We start from the raw sequence: 23,500 nt of genomic DNA on the forward strand, positions 1-23,500 counted from the left end.
CTCCTGCTCCGCCTCCCCAAATGAAGAGATATTAAACCACAGAACACAGAAGTTCTGAGTAAAATGAAGAAGGATAAATGTCCAAACCCTAAAGCTAGGTGTACAATACTCAAACTACAGAAAATCAAAGATATGGGAAGAGCTGAGAACTGGAGCCTGAGAAAATGAAAACATCTCATTTATACTGGATGAAACGCAGGGATTAACATCCAACTCTTCTTTAAAAACCATGCACGCAAGAATACAGTGAAGCTGAAAAATAAAAAGAAAATCACACTAGAATTCTGTACCTTCAGAAATGACCCTTTAAGAGTAAAAGAGATGTAAAGGCTTTTTGGGTGAATAAAAATTTACAAACACTGCTGCCAGAAAAACTGCCTTTTAAGAATATTTAGTTCTTTAGAGAAGAAAAATGGTACAGGTCAGAGTTTCTGATATACAAAAATAAAAGCAACCAAAAAAGGAGTAAGTGAAAGAAAATAAAAATATTTCTTATTTTTGTTTTTATAATTGATATAAATAACATGTAACACTGTATCATGTTTAGGTATACAATAAATGATTTGATATATGTATGTATTTTAAAATGATTAAAATAAGTTTAGCTTTTATTGTCTACACACACACACACACACACATATTTTCTTTATCTCCTCATCTGTGATGGACACTTAAGTTTCTGCCATTTTTTGGTCTTGTAACTAATGCTACAATGAACAAGGGGCTGCAGATACCTTTTTGAGATAGTCATGATATACTCGTCAGGTATTAGGCCAGCAGTCCAACTACTGCATCCATGGCAGGCCTATTTTTAGTTTATTTGAGGAACTTCCATATTTTTCTCCATAGTGACTGTGCCAGTTTACCTACCCACCAACAGTACACAAGCGTTCCTTATTCTCTACATCCTCACATATCTCTAGATTTTTTGATGACAGCCATTCAAACAGGTGTGAAGGTAGTATTGCACTGTGGTTTTTATTTGCATTTCCCTGACGATTAGTAATGTTGAGAATTTTTAACATGAACCGGCTGGCCATTAGTCTAACTTCTTTGGAAAAATATCTATTGCAATCCGCTCCTCATTTTTAAGTGGATAATTTCTTTGTTTTCTGTTGAGTTATATGAGTTCCGTATATACTTTAGATATTAACACCTTATCAGATATAAGATTTGCAAATATTTTCTCCCATTCTGTAGGTTACCTTCTTGTTTTGTTGATCGTTTCCTTTGCTATGCAGAAGTTTTTTAGTGTTGCCTTTGCTTTTAGTGTCAAATCTAAAAAGTCACTGCTGAGACCAATGTCAAGGAGCTTACTGCCTACTAGGAGGTTTATGATTTCAGGTCTTACATTCAAGTCTTTAATCCATTTTGATCGTCTAATATTCTTCTTATTCTTAACTAATCTAACAGATTACACTTTGCTCAAAATAATAATAGAAACAGGTATTTTGATTATGTATGCAGATACATATACATATATATATATATATACACACACACACACATATATATGAAATGAATGATACCAATGGTTCAAGGAGCAGGAGTGAAAACATTGGCATACTGTGTAATAAGATACTCATGCAGCCCCTTCAGCTGTACAGTGTTACTTGAAAGTAGAATTGGATTAGTTGTTAAGGTATATTGCAATCTCTATGGCAACCACTAAAAAAAAAATTTTAAGTATAACTGATGTGCTAAGAAAGCAGAGAAAAAGTATCATATACTATGCTCAATTAAAGTTTTTTAAAAGGCAGAAACAGTGAAAGAAAAAAATAAAGCAAAATATTAGTACACGGCTTCCCTGGTGGAGTAGTGGTTAAGAATCCGCCTGCCAGTGCAGGGGACACAGGTTCGAGCCCTGGTCCGAGAAGATCCCACATGCCACGGAGCAACTAAGCCCATGGGCCACAACAGTTGAGCCTGCACTCTAGAGCCCATGAGCCACACCTACTGAGCTCGCGTGCTGCAACTACTGAAGCCTGCGTGCCTAGAGCCCGAGCTCTGCAACAAGAGAAGCCACCACAATGAGAAGCCCGCACACCGCAACGAAGAGTAGCCCCCGCTTGCCGCAACTAAAGAAAGCCTGCGTGCAGCAACGAAGACCCAACGCAGCCAAAAATTAAAAAAAAAAAAAAAGCAGCAGCCAACCCACAGCTGCAGCCAGTTAAAAAAAAACCAAAAACCAAAACACCCCAAAATATTAGCACAAAAAAGTAACAAAATTGTAGGTATTAATCAATCTATACCAGTAAGCACTTTGAATGTCAATGGTCTAAACACACCAATTAAAAGACAGACGTTGTCAGAGTGGATAAAAAATTAAGACCCAAATACAAGTGGTGTATGAGGAACCCACCATGTTACATATAAAGACACATACACATTAAAAAAGAAGTAGATGGCAAAATATATACCATGCTAACACTAATCAAAAGAATGTAGGAGTAGCTAAGATTAATTTCAGACAGGTTATACTTTGGAACAGAGACAAAGCACAGCAATACACAATGATAAATGGCTGAAGTCTTCAATAAGACAAAAATAATGCTTAATGTGTATAAGCCTAACAACAGCATCAAAATACATGTGGCAAATTTTCTTTTTCATGTGGCGAAAACTGATGGACTTGCAAGGAGAAATAGATGAATCCACTACTAGAGCTGGAGATTTTAATACCTTTCAATGAGGAATATCTTCAGCAGGCACACAACCAGTAAGGACACAATGGAACTCAACAGCTCTATCAATCAACTGAATGAAATGGACAATTATAGACTACTACATCAAAAACTACACATTCTTCTTAAGTTCACATGGAACGTTCTCTAAGACCACATTCCAGATCACTAAACGCACCACTGCAAATTCAAAAGACACAATACCTTCTGTCAGATAATAGTGGAACTAAACTAGAAATCAGTAAAACAAAGGTAGACAGAAAATCCCAAAACACATAGATACTAAACAACACATGGTCAAAAAGAAAAATCTCAAATCAAAAATTATTTTGAACCAAATTAAAATGAAAGCACAAAAGTCATAAAATTTGTGAGATGCACCCAACCCAGTCGTTGGCAAGAAATTTTGAGCAATCAGTACACATCCTTCTGAAAAGAATCTGAAATCAATCATCTAACTTTCCACTATACAACAAAATTAAATCCAAAAGAAGAGCATATTAAAACCAATGTAACAGCATAAAAAAAGAAGTATTAAGAATTAAAAATGAAGGCAATAAAACTGAAAATAAAACTCAAAAGAGAAATATCAATGAAACCGAAAGTTGGCCCTTTGAAAAGATCAACAAAATTGATAAGGCTAGGATGAGGGAAAAGATGAAAAAAACCCAAAAAACAACAACAACAAACCACAGGACAAAAATTACTAATAACATAAAAGGCAGAACATCATTACAAACCCCATGGTCATTAAAGGATAATAAAGGAATACTATGAACAACTGTACACCCACAAATTTGATAACCTAGATGAAATGGACCAACTCCCTGAAAGACACAATCTACCACAAATAACACTGGGAGAAAGAGATCATCTGAGTAAACCTGTAACTATTTAAGCTGAAAAACAATAACTTTCCAGAACAGGAAGCACCACCATGCCCAGATAAATTCACTGATGAGTTCCACCAAAAATTTAGGAAGAAATTATGCCAGTGCTCTACAATCTATTCCAGAAAATAGAAACAGAGGCAGTATTTCAACTATACTATGAGGCCAGGAAAACAATTACCCTAATAGCAAAACATTACAAGACATTACCAAAAACATTACAAGAGAACTACAGACTAATATTACCTCAACAAAAATCCTCAACAGTTATCAGCAAATCATATCCAACTACGTAGAAAAAGATTTATACACGACGTCAAACTGGGATTTATCTACTGTATGCAAGATTAACTCAACAGTAGAAAATCAATTGTTACAATACATCACACACCCACAGACCTAAAAAGAAAAATCACATGATCATGATAACAGATGCAGCAAAAGAAGTGACAAAAACTGAACACTTGGTGCATGATAAAATTACTGTCACTGAACTAAGAATAGAGAGGAACTCCCTTCATTTGATAAGAATATTTACAAAAAACCTGTAAAACCCATATGTAGAGGGGAGAAATTCAAAGCATTCCCCAATAGGATCACAAACAAGGCAAGACATATATTTTGAGATGTTTTTGTAAATTTCTGCTTCTTTTGTAATCTTCTTTAGAGACTATGAATGACACAGAAAGAGTACTAATGATTCCCTATGGATTTTTCAAATAAAACAAAATGAAAACACCTTTTCATAGACCAAATAAACACAAGAGCACTACTCAGGTAATATTCTTCATATTAAAATCACTATGGAACTATTATGTAGACCTACCTACTTTAAAATTTTAAATAAAAACATTTCAAAAACAGGGAAATCTTGTAAAACAGTACTTTCTCTATTAACAGTATGTATTTTTGCTAATTGTAACTTTGTTTAAACATTTAAAAGTTTAATAATTTGTACAGTTATAAAACCTAATTATATTAACTGAATACACTGTTAGAAAAGTAATGTGCATTTAATTTAGCAAAATAATCTCCATGAAATAAACACTTACTCTCAATGATTCCTGGAAGGAGGAGGCCTGGTACTGTGCATACTTAGCAATTGTAGTATGAGATCTATTACTTTCACAGTGCCAGATTTTCTTTGTTCCAGTGGGATCCCAGTTTTCATCTGCTGGTTGCAACAACTGTGTCCTCACCTCTACTTTGTGTTCATTGTTAGCTTCTACCAAAGTTTTGGTAGAGAAAAGTCCAAGATCTTCATGAATAAATAAATTTTGTTAATAAATAAAACTGTATTTGGTAAAATGAATGTTTCAAAAGTACTTGAACAAACCTGCACAGCAGTCCCATGAAGCATTACATCTAACCATCATGACAGGGTATTAACAAGGGACTGAAGGAAATAGCAGGATCTAATTTTACCTACATGTTACATGCAAAAGGTCTTCTACTATCTAACCTAAATCACTCATGATGCCTAATAATACCAACTTAAAAAACCACCCAAAATTTGCCAATAGCCAATAGAGGCATCATGTTAAAAATGTGCTAAGGAGACATAAAGGAGGGGAGAACATTAAAATAAAAACTGAAAAAACTGGGAAAAAACGCATTTCTGCCAGTGTTTTAACAAATGCAAGACAGGAAAAGAAATGTTCCAAGTTTTTTTTAAACCTTACCCAATTTAAGAACTCCAGCAAGGCCACGTATTACTGTAACAGGGTTTTTGGGATTTATACAAAATTGATGTAATGGAGGAAAGAAAGCATCACGCTTATTTTCCAACTGTAAAATTCAAATATTGTGTTAGATTTCAGAAAATGACTAAATATAATCCTGAGAATATGTTTTCATTTTTTTGTCAGGCATTTTTACATTAACAATGTACCTTAGCCATTAACATTGAATGCTACATATTACAGTATTTTATCATTAGTCCTTTCAGGAAAATCCTATTAGGAGAAAATCACTATATAAGTTTATTTTTTTTAAAATGCATTTAATAAATTCTGAAATGATGTTATTAACTTCTGATATCACGTTAACATTCACAAAATGATTTAAATAGCTTAATAGTTCAAAGGTATTTCACAAGTTTACTTATCAAGTGTACTTCCTTAATTCCTGTATAGAAGAGGTAAAGAAGTAAAATTTTAAATTCAACATCATAAGTATTTTTAAAACTATTATCAAAATAAAAAAATGATTTGATAAGACCCACAAAAGATAAATTGCCATTTTGCATTTCTTCCCACAAAGTTCAGTTTCAGAGGCTTAGTTTCATCTTTATATCTGGACCTTCCTTCACAGCAAGCTATCAGTAAAGTTTCATTTGGTAAAGGATTGATTGACACAATGTCTGGTTAAAAAAAAAGGGCCAGATTTCCAAAATGCTCTATTATCTATAACATCATTCTAAATACTTCAATTTTTTACTTCTGTCTTAGAAGGTGATTGGAAGGATTTTTTTTTTCAGAAACTCTAAAAAAAACATAGAAACCTTTGATTTAACTAATACCAACCACATTTCTTTACCAAATGCCTAATTTTCCGAAAAGTAAAAACACTTAGCTTCAAATTGAAAATTTATAATTAACTACTTATATTTAACCTTTTCACTAACATGCACTAATCATCATTTTTATATCCTCAACCACTTTTTTAGTTACAAAAAATTCTTTTTTAAATTGAACCATAACATCAAGGTCCATATGATCAGCAGACGGCAGAGATTTAGAAGCATGTTAACAAAAAACACATAAGACCAATTACCTATTGCTATTCAATTACCTATTGCTATATAATCCAGTTCATAAGTGAGAAGACATTTTAAATTTAAATATTCTCTTCAAAAAATCTTTCTTGAATACACCTGTGGTCAGTAACTTTTTCTACAAAAGGACAGATGGTAAATATCTTTTGTTCTATGAACTACCTATGCTCTTTTGCTACTAGTTAACTCTGTCAGCCTAGTACAAAGCAGTCAGACAACATGTAAATAAATGAACATGACTATGTAACAAGATTTCTATTCACAAAACCAGGCAGTGGACTGTATTTAGATTGAAAGATATCATTTGTGATCCTCTGGGATACAAACATGGTTTTACAAAGTTTGTAACTTTTGGGAAAAAATTAAATTTTCCCTAAAAGGATCTATACTGGTTAAAAAATATTTCTATAAAGACAGACAAGTTCAGACACTTGACATTTCTAGTTAGTTGATCAGACTCACATAAATACTAGGTGTGGGTGGATTCAACTTGTCCTTTGGCAAGGGTGGGTATGGTGAAGACGGTGGTCTTGGAGGTGGACATTTATCCAACAAAATGTGACTATTACATAGGCCATTTTTATCTAGATTCCTAGAGAACAATTAGAAGAAAAATATCAGTTTTATTGTAATTTTAAAAACACAAGATTAAAACAAGAGAAAATCTTAAGTTCTGTGTATAGGGCATTTTAGTATATTCATATCCATTCAAAAAAAAAGTTAATTTCAAAGAATAACTAAATATACTATATCCACATAACATCAATCATTCACAAAATATTTTTCCTAATAGTTTTCCAATTTATTTCCTCACCTAAAGAATATGAACTCCATTTCTTTCATATTTCACCTTTAGATTTGTTTCATTTAATGTTGAAAAAATAACTTGAACCAAAATATTTTAACTACCAATAATTTCACAGTAATATTTATCTCTTTTCCTTCACCATATTTCCAGATTACCTTTGTGACTACTTTCAAATCTAGGAAGACCATTTGTTTTTTATTATCAAAATTGACTTTCTGTGCAGCTCCCTAAGATTAAGCAAGAATCCAGTCTACTATAGTTACAGACTATAATTTTTAAAGTGATTTGTATAGTTGCTAAACATTCTCACATTGTATATAATTATTACGTGATGGTATTTGGATTATTTTTTTCATTCATTGAAAGGTATATTTGGTAAGTTATAAATTCTTAAAATGTAAGAATATTGCTTCCAAACTCTCTCTTTTTAATATAAACCCATTATGGGGATATTTTTAAATTCTTAAAATTTTAAACTCAGAAAACAAATACAGAAACCTGTTAAGCTTTTGAAATCATTCAAGTTGTCATATTCAAACACTTAAAGTAAAAACTAATCAATGAATTAAAATACATAAGGAAAACAGCACTTAAAAATTAAATTTCAGATAAGAATCCAAAAGCTCTACTTTGGAAACTGAAATAACTATACACTATATTTCTTCAGAACAAATAACCATATTTCTGAAAAACAAATTATATTTTAAATTTTCAAATTATACCATTACACAAGCTGAAGCAAAATAACCATTCCTTGTTTAGCTTTACTTTAGCTAAAGGGAAGAAAAGCCTGAAAATCAGGATATTTTGATAGGACTAATGAAAATTAAAGTTTCAAATGGATTAGTTATCAACTTTGAGATGCCGTAATAAACAGCTTCCCGTGTGTATAACCTATTTTTTAGGAACAAAGAGTTGTGATTTTTCTTCCCCCTGGCTGAGCCCTGTGTGCCTGCGTCCTGGGTTGCTTCCCTGACCAGGGGTCAAACCCAGGACCTTGGCAGTGAAAGTGCGGTATCCTAACCATTGGACAGCCAGGGATTTCCCTTGGATGGGGTTTATAGTTATGAATTAGACTGAAAATGCAGATTTCTCTATTTTTAAAGAAAAGAATTTACAAATATGAATTACATTAAAATTTTATACTTAACCACCAATTAAGTTTAAATGCTAAATCAGCATCTAGGTTTCATTATCTGTCCACAAGGCATAATGACCCATGTGTTTAACATTTTTAAATTTAAAAACAGAATTGATCCTAACTTATAAAATCCACAGAACTGTTGCTTACAACAAAAATACATATCTGAATCTAACAGAGAAAAAAATTCAAGTACCCTCGTTAGGCCAATGCAGTAAGACTCAATTATCTCTGTATAATAAAAGGAATCAGTTTCAATGCTGAATTACTTATCTGTCACTCTGTGTATTTTCCATGAAATGATTCAGTTTGGTTACAAAAACTTGTTTTCCAGAGACAGAGATATGATACAATATAATATAAATATCTTATAATACCCTAATATATGGATCAAGTGTTTGTGCTTGAAAAAAATTTTATAAGCTTATTTAACATCCTCTATATGAAAAATGAGACACAGTGACAGGAAGTGACAGCTTGTATAATTCTGCCTGTATGGATTTTATGGTCCTGTAACAGAATAAAGTATGAATATATAGAAAAGTCAAGTAATGGAAAGTAAAAATAGATTTGAAAATTGGTGTGGGGGGGGGGAGATGAAGCATGATCAAGGGATCCAAAACTAACCAATCACTTGAAATGCTGAACTTACATTTTAAAATCTAAAATCTTAACAGAAGCAAAGATGCTATAAATGCAACCAAAAGGAATGAAACAACAGCAATTTAAAATTTTAACAATACTTAAAAAACTGGTGAGAAATGTAGACAGAGAAAATTGTTCAAATAGTTCAATGAAATAAAATCTAATGATTCCTTAGTATGACCCTATCAATGGGGGTCAAATCAGACTACACAGATATTTACCAAAAAGAACTGATAAATGTTTTTGAAAATAAAGGAACCATAAGTTTTTTTCTCTGTTAAAATACCTATCAACACTAATGCATAAGGATAGGGCTGTGAATAACAGAAAACAGATTAACTTTTAAATAGGTATGACTGCTTTTTTTTTTTTAATGTGGATTATTTTTTGAAGTCTTTATTGAATTTGTTACAATATTGATTCTGTTTTATGTTTTGGTTTTATTTGGCCAAGAGGGATGTGGGATCTTAGCTCCCCGACCAGGGCTTAAATCTGCACCCGCTGCATTGGAAGGGGAGGTCTTAACCCCTGGACCATCAGAGAAGTCCTCGACTCCACTGCTCTTCATGAGAAACTTTTTACCATAAAAATCCAACAAGGAAAGAAATGAAGTTGGGAAAAAAATGGAAGTGGGAAAGACTAAGGGTACCTCATTATTGCAGAAATGTATTACTACATAAAAATTATTTTTAAAATATCTTACTTTAAAATATCTTATTTTAAATTTACTTTTCTTTTCTTTTTTTTTGGCGGTACGCAGGCCCCTCACTGTTGCGGCCTCTCCCAGTGCGGCTCCGGACGCACAGGCTCCGCGGCCCGTGGGATCTTCCCGGACCGGGGCACGAACCCGCGTCCCCTGCGCTGGCAGGCGGAATCCCAACAACTGCGCCACCAGGGAAGCCCTAAATTTACTTTTAAATATAACATTTAAATACAAAAAATGAAAGGTGCTCTACAGATAACTCATATACAATTTAGATTTTCTCCTCAAGTTTCTTAATCAGTCAGATTACACTCTCACACTTATGATTCTTTGAACTAATCTGAATGCTGAGTCCTGAAAAGAACACACCACTATCAGATAACACAACTGGTCCCCATAGGACAGTTATCATTTGCTGTCTTGGCTCTTTCTCTAAGCTGGATAATAATTTTATCCTCAATTTTCAGAACCTGTCCTTTTATTCTCTTTCCTCCATCCTTTCTTTTCTTTTCTTTTCCTTGCTCTTAGCTTTACAATTGTTGGAGATGGTGAAAGGTTATATATACCTTCACTAGTAAATTGGTAGGCATATCTACTGGAAAAACCAGGCATCCACAGGAATCTATGGCATTTTCAAGTTATTTGCAACTTATAAAAACAAATTTACACATCTGCAGTAATAAGGCAAAAGTCCTTTTACTACTTTCTGAGCCAAAAATTAAGAATGTTACTCTGAATTAAATGTTTACATACGTTTCATATATAAGGTGAGAAGATTAAAATTTAATCCACAATGAAAGACAAAAACTTCTTAATTTGATTTTCACAAAATAATAATTATTTCCATTTCTCTATTACTCTACCCTAGGTCACTGCAAGTACAAACTATATAAATATTTAAAAGTCTTTCAGTTTAGAATTTTGTCAGTAACACATACTCAATGGTTGACTGGTGATGCCTTCTAATAAAATCATTTAAGTTCCTCAAAAATCTCAACATGTTTTAGTTTCAGCAATACAGAAGACACATAAAACCTCCTAGTTTCAGGAAGAGATAGTCATTAATCAAGAATATTTTTTAGGGGCTTCCCCGGTGGCGCAGTGGTTGAGAGTCCGCCTGCCGATGCAAGGGACACAGGTTCGTGTCCCGGTCCGGGAAGATCCCACATGCTGCAGAGCGGCTGGGCCCATGAGCCATGGCCGCTGGGCCTCTGCGTACGGAGCCTGTGCTCTGCAATGGGAGAGGCCACAACAGTGACAGGCCCGTGTACCGCCAAAAAAAAAAAAAAAAAAAAGAATATTTTTTACATTTGACATTCAAAACCTGCATTAAATAAAACAGTCAAGGTAGATTAAAAAATAATCTTTAGGTCACATAGTTAATAGTATATATTTTCTATTTTATTTCATTTCAACCTTAATTAGAAAGACCTTTTTAAAACTTAGTATATTATTATTCAAATTTCAAATGTTATGTTCTAAAAAATTGTACAGAAGCATTACCTGTGGCATTCTAACAAACCTTCATACAGGTTTTATTCTCCTATACAGAACATTTATGAGTAACTGTGAGAAATAATTTATTGTTTAATTTTAGATTAGATTTTATTGTGTTTAATATGAACAGAATAAAAACACTACTTTAAAAATTGTATAACAGGTGCTGAAAAATTCACTGTGGTGATTGTTGGCACACATCTGAAAATACACTAAAAACCACAGCATTGTACATTTCAAAGACAAATTATGAGGTATATGAATTATCTCTCAATAAATCTGTTTTCAAAAAAGGTGGATTTGAATCTGCAGAATGTGGAAATCTACAGTTTCACAATATCCAAGAAAGTGTTCCTCATTCTTAGTCTTCTTTTTTGTGTGAAGGCAATAAAACCAATTAAAAAATAAATTTTTGAGGCCCATTCTTCTAAGAGTAGCAGAATATGGCTTCTCTTCCCAGGTAGTCTATTAACATTTCTCAATCCTTTCTTCCTTTCTCTTGTCCCTCCTACTTATTAGTTTATAACCTCTTTTAGAGTCACACAAAATGTTACCAGAAAGAAAACAAATAGTAAGGTTTCCCAGGCTTTGCTGTTTTCTACCAAGTATCATTTAATCCATTCTCTGGTTTCAATCCCCAGAGTAAGGTCAATCACAGAGAAGCCAATAACAACTCCAATAACAGATCAGTAAGGCTACAGACATGCCTCTCAGAGAAAGCAGGTTGTAGAAAAATGTTTTTCACATGTAACACACTGATATAACCATAATACTGACGTACAACGAAGTTAGATATGAAAGTTATTTTACACAAGTGACTATATTATCACCTTTTACATAATTTTTATTTCTTATAAAATCAAATATTATTTCAGTTTTCTGAGCAAGTCAGGAGTCAACTATTTTCACTTTGTGATACACTTTTTCATACTAACCTGCATGCCTTCAGAACTTCTGTGGAATTTGAGTATATGGACACAGACATTGATGGTATGATCTGATGATCAGTTTTGGGGCTAATTGTAGGCAGGTCTGTTTTACTAGAGCTCTGTGAGTTCTCTAGCCCCTCTCCATTAATTGTTTGTAACCTAATGTGAGCACTGTTAAGGCTTGTAATACCACGTGTGGTTGTCTGCTCAGTGGATTTTGGAGAGGGTGTTGTGGTGGGAATGACTGAAGAGGGTGAAGAGGCAACAGAAGTATTAGTCTTTGCATGACTTTCAGGGTGAATATTATTGACTTTGTCACAAGCTCCAGTCACCATACTGTCACTGCCTTTTCCAACCAACAAGGTAGAGATCTGAGGATTGTACGAAATTAAATTTGGTGATGTAGAATCTCCATGGTTTGGACTGCAAACAGGTTCTGCCATCAGCTGCTGAGCATGATTAGAAAGTCCCTTGACACTAGCACAGCCATTAAGTGTGTCTCCAGTGTGCCTGCTTATTTCAGGCACTGAAGATCTACTTCCTGAAGATGTGCTCTCTTTGGTAAAGGTAATGCCTCGTTGTCCACCTGAGGTAGCAATATGAGAGTAGAGGTGATTGAAAGCAGTTCCCTGTGTTGAACTGCTAGGCAGCGTTCTGTGTCCAGTCTGCTTCTGAATACCAGTGCTAGCCGCCTGGAGATACTGGGCAGGACCAGTGGAAAGTGAAGGTTGTTCATCATTAGATCCTGCTAAATGTGAACTCTGACCTTTGTGAAGCCCCTAAAAAAAAGGAAATAAGACTTTAAAAACCCAGTGCTGTGGGTTTCAACTGAATATTATGCAAACTCCCAATGCATACAAAAACAATACTGAGGGTTAAAAATTTTAAATAAAAGGAAAGCAAACAAAATTGTGAAACATAATATAACCAAAATCCTAACAATTATTTTTAAAAGTCTCCATAATCTGCTGACTGAAGTGGTTAGTAATCTTTAGGTAAAATTATGTAACTGGGCTGCTTAACTGATTTCATTTATTAGTGTGGCAATATGTTTCTTCACATAAGGCTTTGAGAATTTTTATTATTCAATTCAGATACTTACATTTTCATCTTAAGAGAAATGTATCAGTAAATTTAGATATGGAAAACCATGCATATGGTCATTACCAATTAAATCCATGAACACTAAATAAACCAATCTACAATGCATTATGTTAAACACAGAAAGTACAGGGGCTTCCCTGGTGGCGCAGTGGTTGAGAGTCTGCCTGCCGATGCAGGGGACGCAGGTTCGTGCCCCGGTCCGGGAGGATCCCATATGCCGCGGAGCGGCTGGGCCCATGAGCCATGGCTGCTGAGCCTGCGCGTCCGGAGCCTGTGCTCCACAATGGGAGAGGCCACAGCAGTGAGAGGCCCACATACCGCAAAAAAAAAAAAAAAAAAAAAAAAAAATCACAGAAAGTATATTTATTAATCCTTTAAAATTACCACTGAACCTATAATGTAGATCTAGGAGCTATCCTCAAAGAAGCAAAACTATAAAATTTATGAATTTATTCCAAGGAATAACTTATACAGATTTCCATCCTCATTCTCTGACACCCCACAATCCTAAAAGACATTCTAAGTGCAGTGTCCCCACCGCACTTGACTGGAGGATAGTACTTTTCCTGAAATTCACATAATTAGGAGAATATATTGATCCTATTAAAACATTCTGGTGAGGCAGTTTTTCAAAATTAGAAGTTTGAAACCAGAGAAAAGATATTTCACAGAACAAAAATCATGCTATTTTTACCTGAAATTTGTCCTTGATGGCATAAACTGCCCTAAGAAGATTCTCATTATATTTTATTGACAAAGTAACTAAAAAAATAATTACCAGCAACACTAATTAAAGTCATGGGAACAGTAAAAGAATAATTTAATAGTTTCCAGACATGAAAACTAGTAACTTCTCTAAAGTTAGAAATATTAAATACACATATATTTCTTACTGAAAACTCCATATTAAGTGGTACCTCAGAGCCCTAGAGAAAATTTTAGAATTGCTACTTCCTGAGATAGTAATTAGTTCCATAACAAGGCTAAAAGGCTTTTTCTTCATTGTGAAATGTGTCAGTAATAACGTACAAATTAATAAAAAATGAACTCACAAGTTATAAATATACAAACGTCACTGTCAATCATCTACTTAAAATTTGACATCAGGCCAAGTTTGAAAATCCAGTATCAAGCTCTACCATTTAAAACACCTTGAACTAATTTTTAATCAGAAATATTATCTATACACTAACCACTTTCACATTGGACACATTAAAAATGGATGTCGGTAGGGAAATCCAAAGTTCATTCATGATCATCAAAACTGACTGACAAATGAAATAATTAGAAAATAAGCAGCCAGGTTAAAAAGTAACAATTTTATTACTCCTCAACCTATAAATCAAAGTATTTTAAGCTGATAAATTCTTTTACAGGGAATCCACGGTACAGTAAAGCAAAGGGAAAACCTGAGAACTAACTGCAACTTTCAATGTATTCCTGAACTGACGGTCAATATTCAAATGAAGGACTGTAAACACAACACAGAACCTAATAATTAGCAGACCACTAATCTATTATGTACAAGGGGGAAAATCATTAAAATTTAAAAATAAAAACAATTTAAAAAAAAATTTAAAAATAAAAACAAAAGATAAGGGCTACAAATTTCAGGGGACAGCCCTCAACAAACAAGTTACTAAGATGGAGTTTTTAAAAGGTTAGAAAGAGAAAGCAGAAAGGCTATTGATTAAAAATGACCAGTTATCAAATAAAAAATGGCTAAGTATAAAAGAACAGACTTCCAAACACAATATATGAAGAACCCAAAGCAGAACACTTCTCATATTGATGAAAAACATTGTTACAAAAAGTTCAGAAAAATGCTAAGCACCATAAACACAACTGCACCTAAAACATCATAATAAAACTGCTAAAATGCTACAAAGAGGCAGCAAAGAAAATGACATATTAAAAGGTAAAATGATCTCATAAACAAGACTCTCATAAAACATGAAATCTAGTAATCAGTGGAATAACATGTTCAAAATACTCGTAAGAAAATGAACGCTAAGTGAGAACTCTATGTAAAGTGAAAGTATACTTCAAAGATAATGGTGAAAGAAAGACACTTCTAAAAAAAAGGCACCAGCAAGCACAGAGTTAAAGGAACATTAAAAAAATATGAACAGAGGGCTTCCCTGGTGGCGCAGTGGTTGAGAGTCCGCCTGCCGATGCAGGGGACATGGGTTCAAGCCCCGGTCCGGGAAGATCCCACATGCCGTGGAGGGGCTGGGCCCGTGAGCCATGGCCACTGAGCCTGCGTGTCCGGAGCCTGTGCTCCGCAATGCGAAAGGCCACAACAGTGAGTGGCCCGAGTACAGCAAAAAAAAACCAACCAAACAAACAAACAAACAAAAACTAACAAATAATTCAGCTGAAAGCAAATGACATTACATAATACCTCAGGAACACAAAAAAGGAACAGCAGAAGAAATTTTAAAATGTTGATAGATGTAAAAGACTGTGTGTGTGTATATTATTTTAAATTACTTTTCTTTTAAACATACAAATGTTAAAGCAATCGAAACACTGCATTATTAGCTTTATACACATTTATTAATACACATGGCAATAAAATCATAAAGAAGGCAGACAAAATGAAAGCTGCTATTCTATATTTAAATAATTCAAAGATATACCAACAAATATTTGCCAAACACAAAAAAGGCAGTAAGTATGGAAGAGAAGATCAGAAAACAGATGGGACATAGCTAGAAAACAAAGAACAAAGGAGGCAGTGGAAATTAAGACAACGTTAACAACAACATTAAACACAAATAGACTGAACATTCTCCCCGCCAATGAGCAAAGACTGTCAGACTGGTTAAAAACATTAATATCCCACTATATGCAGTATGTAAGAGACATTTAACTTCAAAGATATAAAAATGCTGAAAGTAAAGGAATGACAAATGATATTTAGTGCAAACAGTAACCAATGCAAGTTGGTGTTAATAATACCAAAAAACACATTACTTTTCAAGTTCACATGACTGTCTAGGAGAAAAAACAACTCTTACTAAAATTATAAGAATTAAAATCATACAAAATACATTCCCTGAATGAAATGGATCAAAAATAATAAAATCTCAGAAATAATGAAATTCTGATTAATAAACAGAATTCTAAATACCCCAAATCAGGAAATTACAACAGTAATTACAAAATACCTTAAGGAAATGATTTGAACATAAATCAAGAATATAACTGTATTCATAATCACATAAAAACATGGCTGACAAAAGAGAACTAAGTAAATGGAAAGCTACTATGTTCATGGCTCAGAAAAATTAATAATTTGACTTATATATACAACACAATCCCTACTAAATGCCAGTAGGCACTTTTGGTACAAACCAACATGCTGAGCCAAAAAATTATATGAAGGTACAAAAAAGATAGCAAAATCAAATCAACTTTTAAAATAACTAACATGTTAGAGCTATATCATCCAAATTCCAAAACATAAAGTTACAGTGATAAAGACAATATAGGATTATTAAGAAAAATAATATTGATTAGCAGAACAAAACAGTTAAAAAAAATTTAAAAACGTGGTAAGTTAGTTTCTGACTAAGTTGGCAAGGTGGAAAGAATAAAAGTTTTTCATAAATTATGCTGAAATAACTGGATATTCACAGACAAAATATACAAATACTAACTCAAAAAAAAAACAGAAGTGTGAAATAGAACTGTAAATATTCTATAACAGGATACAGCAGAAAAATTTTCAAACCTTGGTTTTGGCAAGGATTTCTTATATGTAATAATAAAAACATTAAACTTTAAAACCTTTGAAAAAAGATCTTCAGCAAAATTAAATTTTTCCATTTTAAAAGACATTACTAACAAAGTGAAAATACAACTTAAACAACAGAAAGATATATTTGTAAAACCTATGTCTCTTGCAAAACCTATGTCTCAAACAAAACTTGCACTCAAAACATAATGAAATTTACATCATCATCATTTTTAAAAAAGGCCTAAATACAAAAACTGCAAATAAGCACATGGAAATATTAGTTACTAGAAATATATAAATTAAACCTTATCAAGAACCATTATACAGCTAGAATAAAAAACTATCAATATCAGGTGTTGACAAGTATATGGAATAAGTGTGGCCTCATACATTTCTATTAGGAATGAAAATGGTTCAGTCACTTGGATATGAGTTCAGAAAATCCTTAAACAGTTTAAACATTTTATCATCTAACTCAGGGACTCCACTCATACAGACTCCAAGATATAGAAATGAAAACATATTCACATAAAGATTTTTATACAAATGTTCATATCAGCACTGCTGATAATTTTTATGACTGAAAGCAGAAAAGACAAATTCTAAGTTAATAAATAGATTAAAAAATAAAATATATTCATGCAATGCAATAATAAAGCACCACATACACGAAAAGGTAGGATTCTGTTCATTTTGATCCCCATAAAAGTAAATGTTAAAGACATAAAGCAAATTTTTGGTTCCCAAGGACAGGGACTAAAGAAGGAATGGATTGCAACTTATGAAGAAACTTCTTTAAACAGCATTACAGCAACAGACATACAACAATAACATTTACCAAATATATTTTGTTGTGTGTCTATTATTTGAATAGGTTTATTAAAGTGTACATAAACTGTACCTCAACAGACTATTAGAGAAAAATAAACACATATCAGTCATCCATTCAAAGCTCTCATACATTTTCCCCCTCACAAAAACTGAAACTCAGTATCTTTATAAACATGGATATAAGTAAAAAAAGGTCTACCTAACCGTTCTTACTCAAAACTAATAAAGCTATTTATCCATCCCTAGGTCACAATACTCAGCCATACTGGCCATCTTGAACATGAAAACACAATCTCATAAAATTTGTGAGATGCACTCAAACTAGTTGCTGGCGGGAAATTTACAGAAATCAATACATATGACAGAAAAAGAAAAGAATCATTTAAGTTTCCACTATAAAACAAAATTAAATCCAAAATAGCAGCAAATTAAATCCATTGTAAGAGCATAAGAAGTGTTAAGAATTAAAAATAAAGTCAATAAAATTGAAAATAGAAGAGGGCAAATGGCAAAAGCAAGAATAACTACAATCCTGCAGCTTGTGCAACAAAAACCACATTCACAGAAAGGCAGACAAAATGAAAAGGCAGAAAACTATGCACCATATGAAGGAACGAGATAAAACCCCGAAAAAACAACTACATGAAGTGGAGATAGGCAACCTTACAGAAAAACAATTCAGAATAATGATAGTGAAGATGATCCAGGACCTCGGGAAAAGAATGGAGGCAAAGATTAAGAACATGCAAGAAATGTTTAACAAAGACCTAAAAGAATTAAAGAACTAACAAACAGAGATGAACAATAGAGTAACTGCAATGAAAAATACACTAGAAGGAATCAACAGCAGATTAACTGAGGCATAAGAACAGATAAGTGACCTAGAAGCCAGAATGGTGGAAAACTCACTGCCGCCAAACAGAATAAAGAAAAAAAAAGAAAAGAAATGAAGACAGCCTAAGAGACCTCTGGGACAACAATAAATGCACCAACATTCGCATTATAGGGGTCCCAAGGCAGAAGAGACACAGAAAGGGCCTGAGAAAATATTTGAAGAGATTATAGACGAAAACTTCCCTAACATGGGAAAGGAAATGCCCACCCAAGACCAGGAAGTGCACAGAGTCCAAGGCAGGATAAACCCAAGAAGAAACACACCAAGATGGACAGTAATCAAACTGACAGAAATTAAAGACAAAATTATTAAAAGCAACAAGACAAAACTAACAAAAAACATACAAGGGAACTCTCATAGGTTAACAGCTATTTCTCAGCAAAAACTCTACAAGCTGGAAGAGAGTGGCACAATATATTTAAAGTGATGAAAGGAAAGGACCTACAACAAAGATCACTCTACCCAGCAAGGATCTCTTTCAGATTTGATGGAGAAATCAAATGCTTTACAGACAAGCGAAAGCTAAGAGAATTCAGCACCCCCAAAGAGCGCTACCACAAATGCTAAAGAAACTTCTCTAAGTGGGAAACACAAGAGAAGAAAAGGACCTACAAAAACAAACCGAAAACAATTAAGAAAATGATAACAGAAAAATACATATTGATAGGTACCTTATATGTGAGTGGATTAAATCTCCTAACGAAAAGACAACAGGCTCGCTGAATGGATACAAAAACAAGACACAAATATATGCTGTCTTCAAGAGATCCACTTCAGTCCTAGGTACACATACAGACTGAAAGTAAGGGGATGGAAAAAAAGCTATTCCATGCAAATGGAAATCAAAAGAAACCTGGAGAAGCAATACTTGTATCAGACGAAATAGACTTTCAAATAAAGAATGTTACAGGAGACAAATAAGGACACTACATAATGATCAAGGGAACAGTCCAAGAAGAAGATATAACAATTATAGATATACATGCAACCAACATAGGAGCACCTCAATACATAAGGCAAATGTTAACAGCTTTAAAAGAGGAAATTGACAGCAACACAATAATAGTGGGGGACTTTAACACCTCACTTTCACCAATGGACAGAACATCCAAAATGAAAATAAATAAGGAAACAGAAGCTTTAAATGACACAATAGGTCAGACAGATTTAATTGATATTTATAGGACATTCCATCCAAAAACAGCAGATTACACTTTCTTCTAAAGTGCACGTGGAACATTCTCCAGGATAGATCACATCTTGGGTCACAAATCAAGCCTTGGTAAATTTTAAAAAACTGAAATCACATCAGGCATCTTTTCTGACCACAACGCTATGAGATTAGAAATAAATTACAGGGAAAAAACGTAAAAAACACAAACACATGGAGGCTAAACAATATATTACTAAATAACCAAGATATCGCTAAAGAAAACAAAGAGGAAATCAAAAATTACCTAGAGGGCTTCCCTGGTGGTGCAGTAGTTGAGAATACACCTGACAATGCAGGGGACACAGGTTCAAGCCCTGGTCCAGAAAGATTCCACATGCCGCGGAGCATCTAAGTCTGTGCCCCACAACTATTGAGCCTGTGCTCTAGAGCCTGTGAGCCACAACTACTGAGCCCACATGCTGCAACTACTGAAACCCGTGTGCCTAGAGCCCGTGCTATGCAGCAACAGAAGCCACCACAATGAGAAGCCCACACACTGCCAAAAAGAGTAGCCCCTGCTCTCCACAACAAAGAATGGCCACACACAGGAATGAAGACAAAACACAGCCAAAAATAAATAAAGTAAATAAATTTAAAAAAAAAAAACCTAGAGACAAATGACAACAAAGACATGACCATCCAAAATGTATGGGATGCAACAAATGCAGGTCTAAGAGGCAGTTTTATAGCAATATAATACTACCTCAAGAAACTAAAAGAATCTCAAATAAACAATCAACCTTAAAGCTAAAGGAACTAGAGAAGGAAGAACTAACAAAACCCAAAGTTTGTAGAAGGAAAGAAATCCTAAAGATCACAGCAGAAATAAATGAAATAGAAACAAAACAACAGCAGAGAAAAGTAAAACTAAAAGCTGGTTCTTTGAGAAGATAAACAAAATTGATAATAAACCTTTAGCCAGACTCATCAAGAAAAAGAGGGAGAGGACTCAAATCAATATAATTAGAAGTGAAAAATAGAAGTTACAATGGACACCACAGAAATACAAAGCATCAAAAGAGACTACTAAGGGAGGAACACTCCCAAATTCCTTCTACGAGGCCACCATTACCTTGATACCAAAACCAGACAAGGATGTCACAAAGAAAGAAAACTACAGGCCAATATCACTGATGAACACAGATGCAAAAATCCTCAACAAAATACTAGCAAACAGAATGCAACAGCACATTAAAAGGATCAAGTGGGGTTTATTCCAGGAATGCAAGGATTCTTCAATATACACAAATCTATCAATGTGATAAACCATATTAACAAACTGAAGGAGAAAAACCATATGATCATCTCAATAGATGCAGAGAAAGCTTTTGACAAAATTCAACACCAATTTATGATAAAAAACCCTGCAGAAAGTAGGCATAGAGGGAACTTTCCTCAACATAATAAAAGCCATATATGACAAGCCCACAGCCAACATCGTCCTCAATGGTGAAAAACTGAAAGCATTTCCACTAAGATCAGGAACAAGACAAGGTTGCCCACTCTCACCACTCTTATTCAACATAGTTTTGGAAGTTTTAGCCACAGCAATCAGAGAAGAAAAGGAAATAAAAGGAATCCATATCAGAAAAGAAGAAGTAAAGCTGTCACTGTTTGCAGATGACATGATACTATACATAGAGAATCCTAAAGATGCTACCAGAAAACTACTAGAGCTAATCAATGAATTTGGTAAAGTAGCAGGATACAAAATTAATGCACAGAAATCTCTGGCATTCCTATACACTAATGATGAAAAATCTGAAAGTGAAATCAAGAAAACACTCCCATTTACCAATGCAACAAAAAGAATAAAATATCTAGGAATAAACCTACCTAAGGAGACAAAAGACCTGTATGCAGAAAATTGTAAGACACTGATGAAAGAAATTAAAGATGATACAAATAGATGGAGAGATATACCATGTTCTTGGATTGGAAGAATCAACATTCTGAAAATGACTCTACCACCCAAAGCAATCTACAGATTCAATGCAGTCCCTATCAAACTACCACTGGCATTTTTCACAGAACTAGAACAAAAAATTTCGCAATTTGTATGGAAACACAAAAGACCCCGAATAGCCAAAGCAATCTTGAGAACGAAAAAAGGAGCTGGAGGAATCAGGCTCCCTGACTTCAGACTATACTACAAAGGTACAGTAATCAAGACAGTATGGTACTGGCACAAAAACAGAAAGATCAATGGAAGAGGCTAGAAAGCCCAGAGATAAACCCACGAACATATGGACACCTTATCTTTGATAAAGGTGGCAGGAATGTACAGCGGAGAAAGGACAGCCTCTTCAATAAGTGGTGCTGGGAAAACTGGACAGGTACATGTAAAAGTATGAGATTAGATCACTCCCTAACACCATACAGAAAAATAAGCTCAAAATGGATTAAAGACCTAAATGTAAGGCCAGAAACTATCAAACTCTTAGAGGAAAACATAGGCAGAACACTCTATGACATAAATCACAGCAAGATCCTTTTTGACCCACCTTCTAGAGTAATGGAAATAAAAACAAAAGTACACAAATGGGACCTAATGAAACTTCAAAGCTTTTGCACAGCAAAGGAAACCATAAACAAGACCAAAAGACAACCCTCAGAATGGGAGAAATATTTGCAAATGAAGCAACTGACAAAGGATTCATCTCCAAAATTTACAAGCAGCTCATGTAGCTCAATAACAAAAAAACAAACAACCCAATCCAAAAATGGGCAGAAGACCTAAATAGACATTTCTCCAGAGAAGATATACAGACTGCCAACAAACACATGAAAGAATGCTCAACATCATTAATCATTAGAGAAATGCAAATCAAAACTACAATGAGATATCATCTCACACCAGTCAGAATGGCCATCATCAAAAAATCTGGAAACAATAAATGCTGGAGATGGTGTGGAGAAAAGGGAACCCTCTTGCACTGCTGGTGGGAATGTGAATTGGTTCAGCCACTATGGAGAACAGTATGGAGGTTCCTTAAAAAACTACAAATAGAACTACCATATGACCCAGCAATCCCACTACTGGGCATATACCCTGAGAAAACCGAAATTCAAAAAGAGTCATGTACCAAAATGTTCATTGCAGCTCTATTTACAATAGCCCAGAGATGGAAACAACCTAAGTGCCCATCATCGGATGAATGGATAAAGAAGATGTGGCACATATATACAATGGAATATTACTCAGCCATAAAAAGAAACGAAATTGAGCTATTTGTAATGAGGTGGATAGACCTAGAGTCTGTCATACACAGTGAAGTAAGTCAGAAAGAGAAAGACAAATACCGTATGCTAACACATATATATGGAATTTAAGAAAAAAAAATGTCATGAAGAACCTAGGGGTAAGGCAGGAATAAAGACGCAGACCTCCTAGAGAACGGACTTGGGGTTATGGGGAGGGGGAAGGGTGAGCAGTGACGGGGCGAGGGAGAGTCATGGACATGTACACACTAACAAACGTAGTAAGATAGATAGCTAGTGGGAAGCAGCCGCAAGGCACAGGGATATTGGCTCGGTGCTTTGTGACAGCCTGGAGGGGTGGGATGGGGAGGGTGGGAGGGAGGGAGACGCAAGAGGGAAGAGATATGGGAACATATGTATATGTATAACTGATTCACT

General features: G+C 34.3%; 1 protein-coding gene across 5 annotated transcripts in view; it reads right to left on the reverse strand.

Annotated features, from left to right (window-relative positions):
- LOC137217862 (lysine-specific demethylase 6A-like) overlaps positions 1 to 23,500 on the reverse strand; it is a 163,793-nt gene that overhangs the window by 31,087 nt on the left and 109,206 nt on the right. For all 5 annotated transcript variants that reach the window (XM_067724852.1, XM_067724853.1, XM_067724851.1 and 2 more), the window contains 4 exons: positions 12,080 to 12,852; positions 6,813 to 6,942; positions 5,257 to 5,362; positions 4,627 to 4,832 (listed from right to left, as the gene is read on the reverse strand). In XM_067724852.1, the coding sequence (XP_067580953.1) occupies positions 4,627 to 4,832; positions 5,257 to 5,362; positions 6,813 to 6,942; positions 12,080 to 12,852 (1,215 nt within the window). The remainder of the gene's footprint in view (positions 1 to 4,626; positions 4,833 to 5,256; positions 5,363 to 6,812; positions 6,943 to 12,079; positions 12,853 to 23,500) is intronic.

This window comes from Pseudorca crassidens, chromosome Y (genome assembly GCF_039906515.1).
Source record: "Pseudorca crassidens isolate mPseCra1 chromosome Y, mPseCra1.hap1, whole genome shotgun sequence".
In the NCBI taxonomy this organism is placed as follows: domain Eukaryota; kingdom Metazoa; phylum Chordata; class Mammalia; order Artiodactyla; family Delphinidae; genus Pseudorca; species Pseudorca crassidens.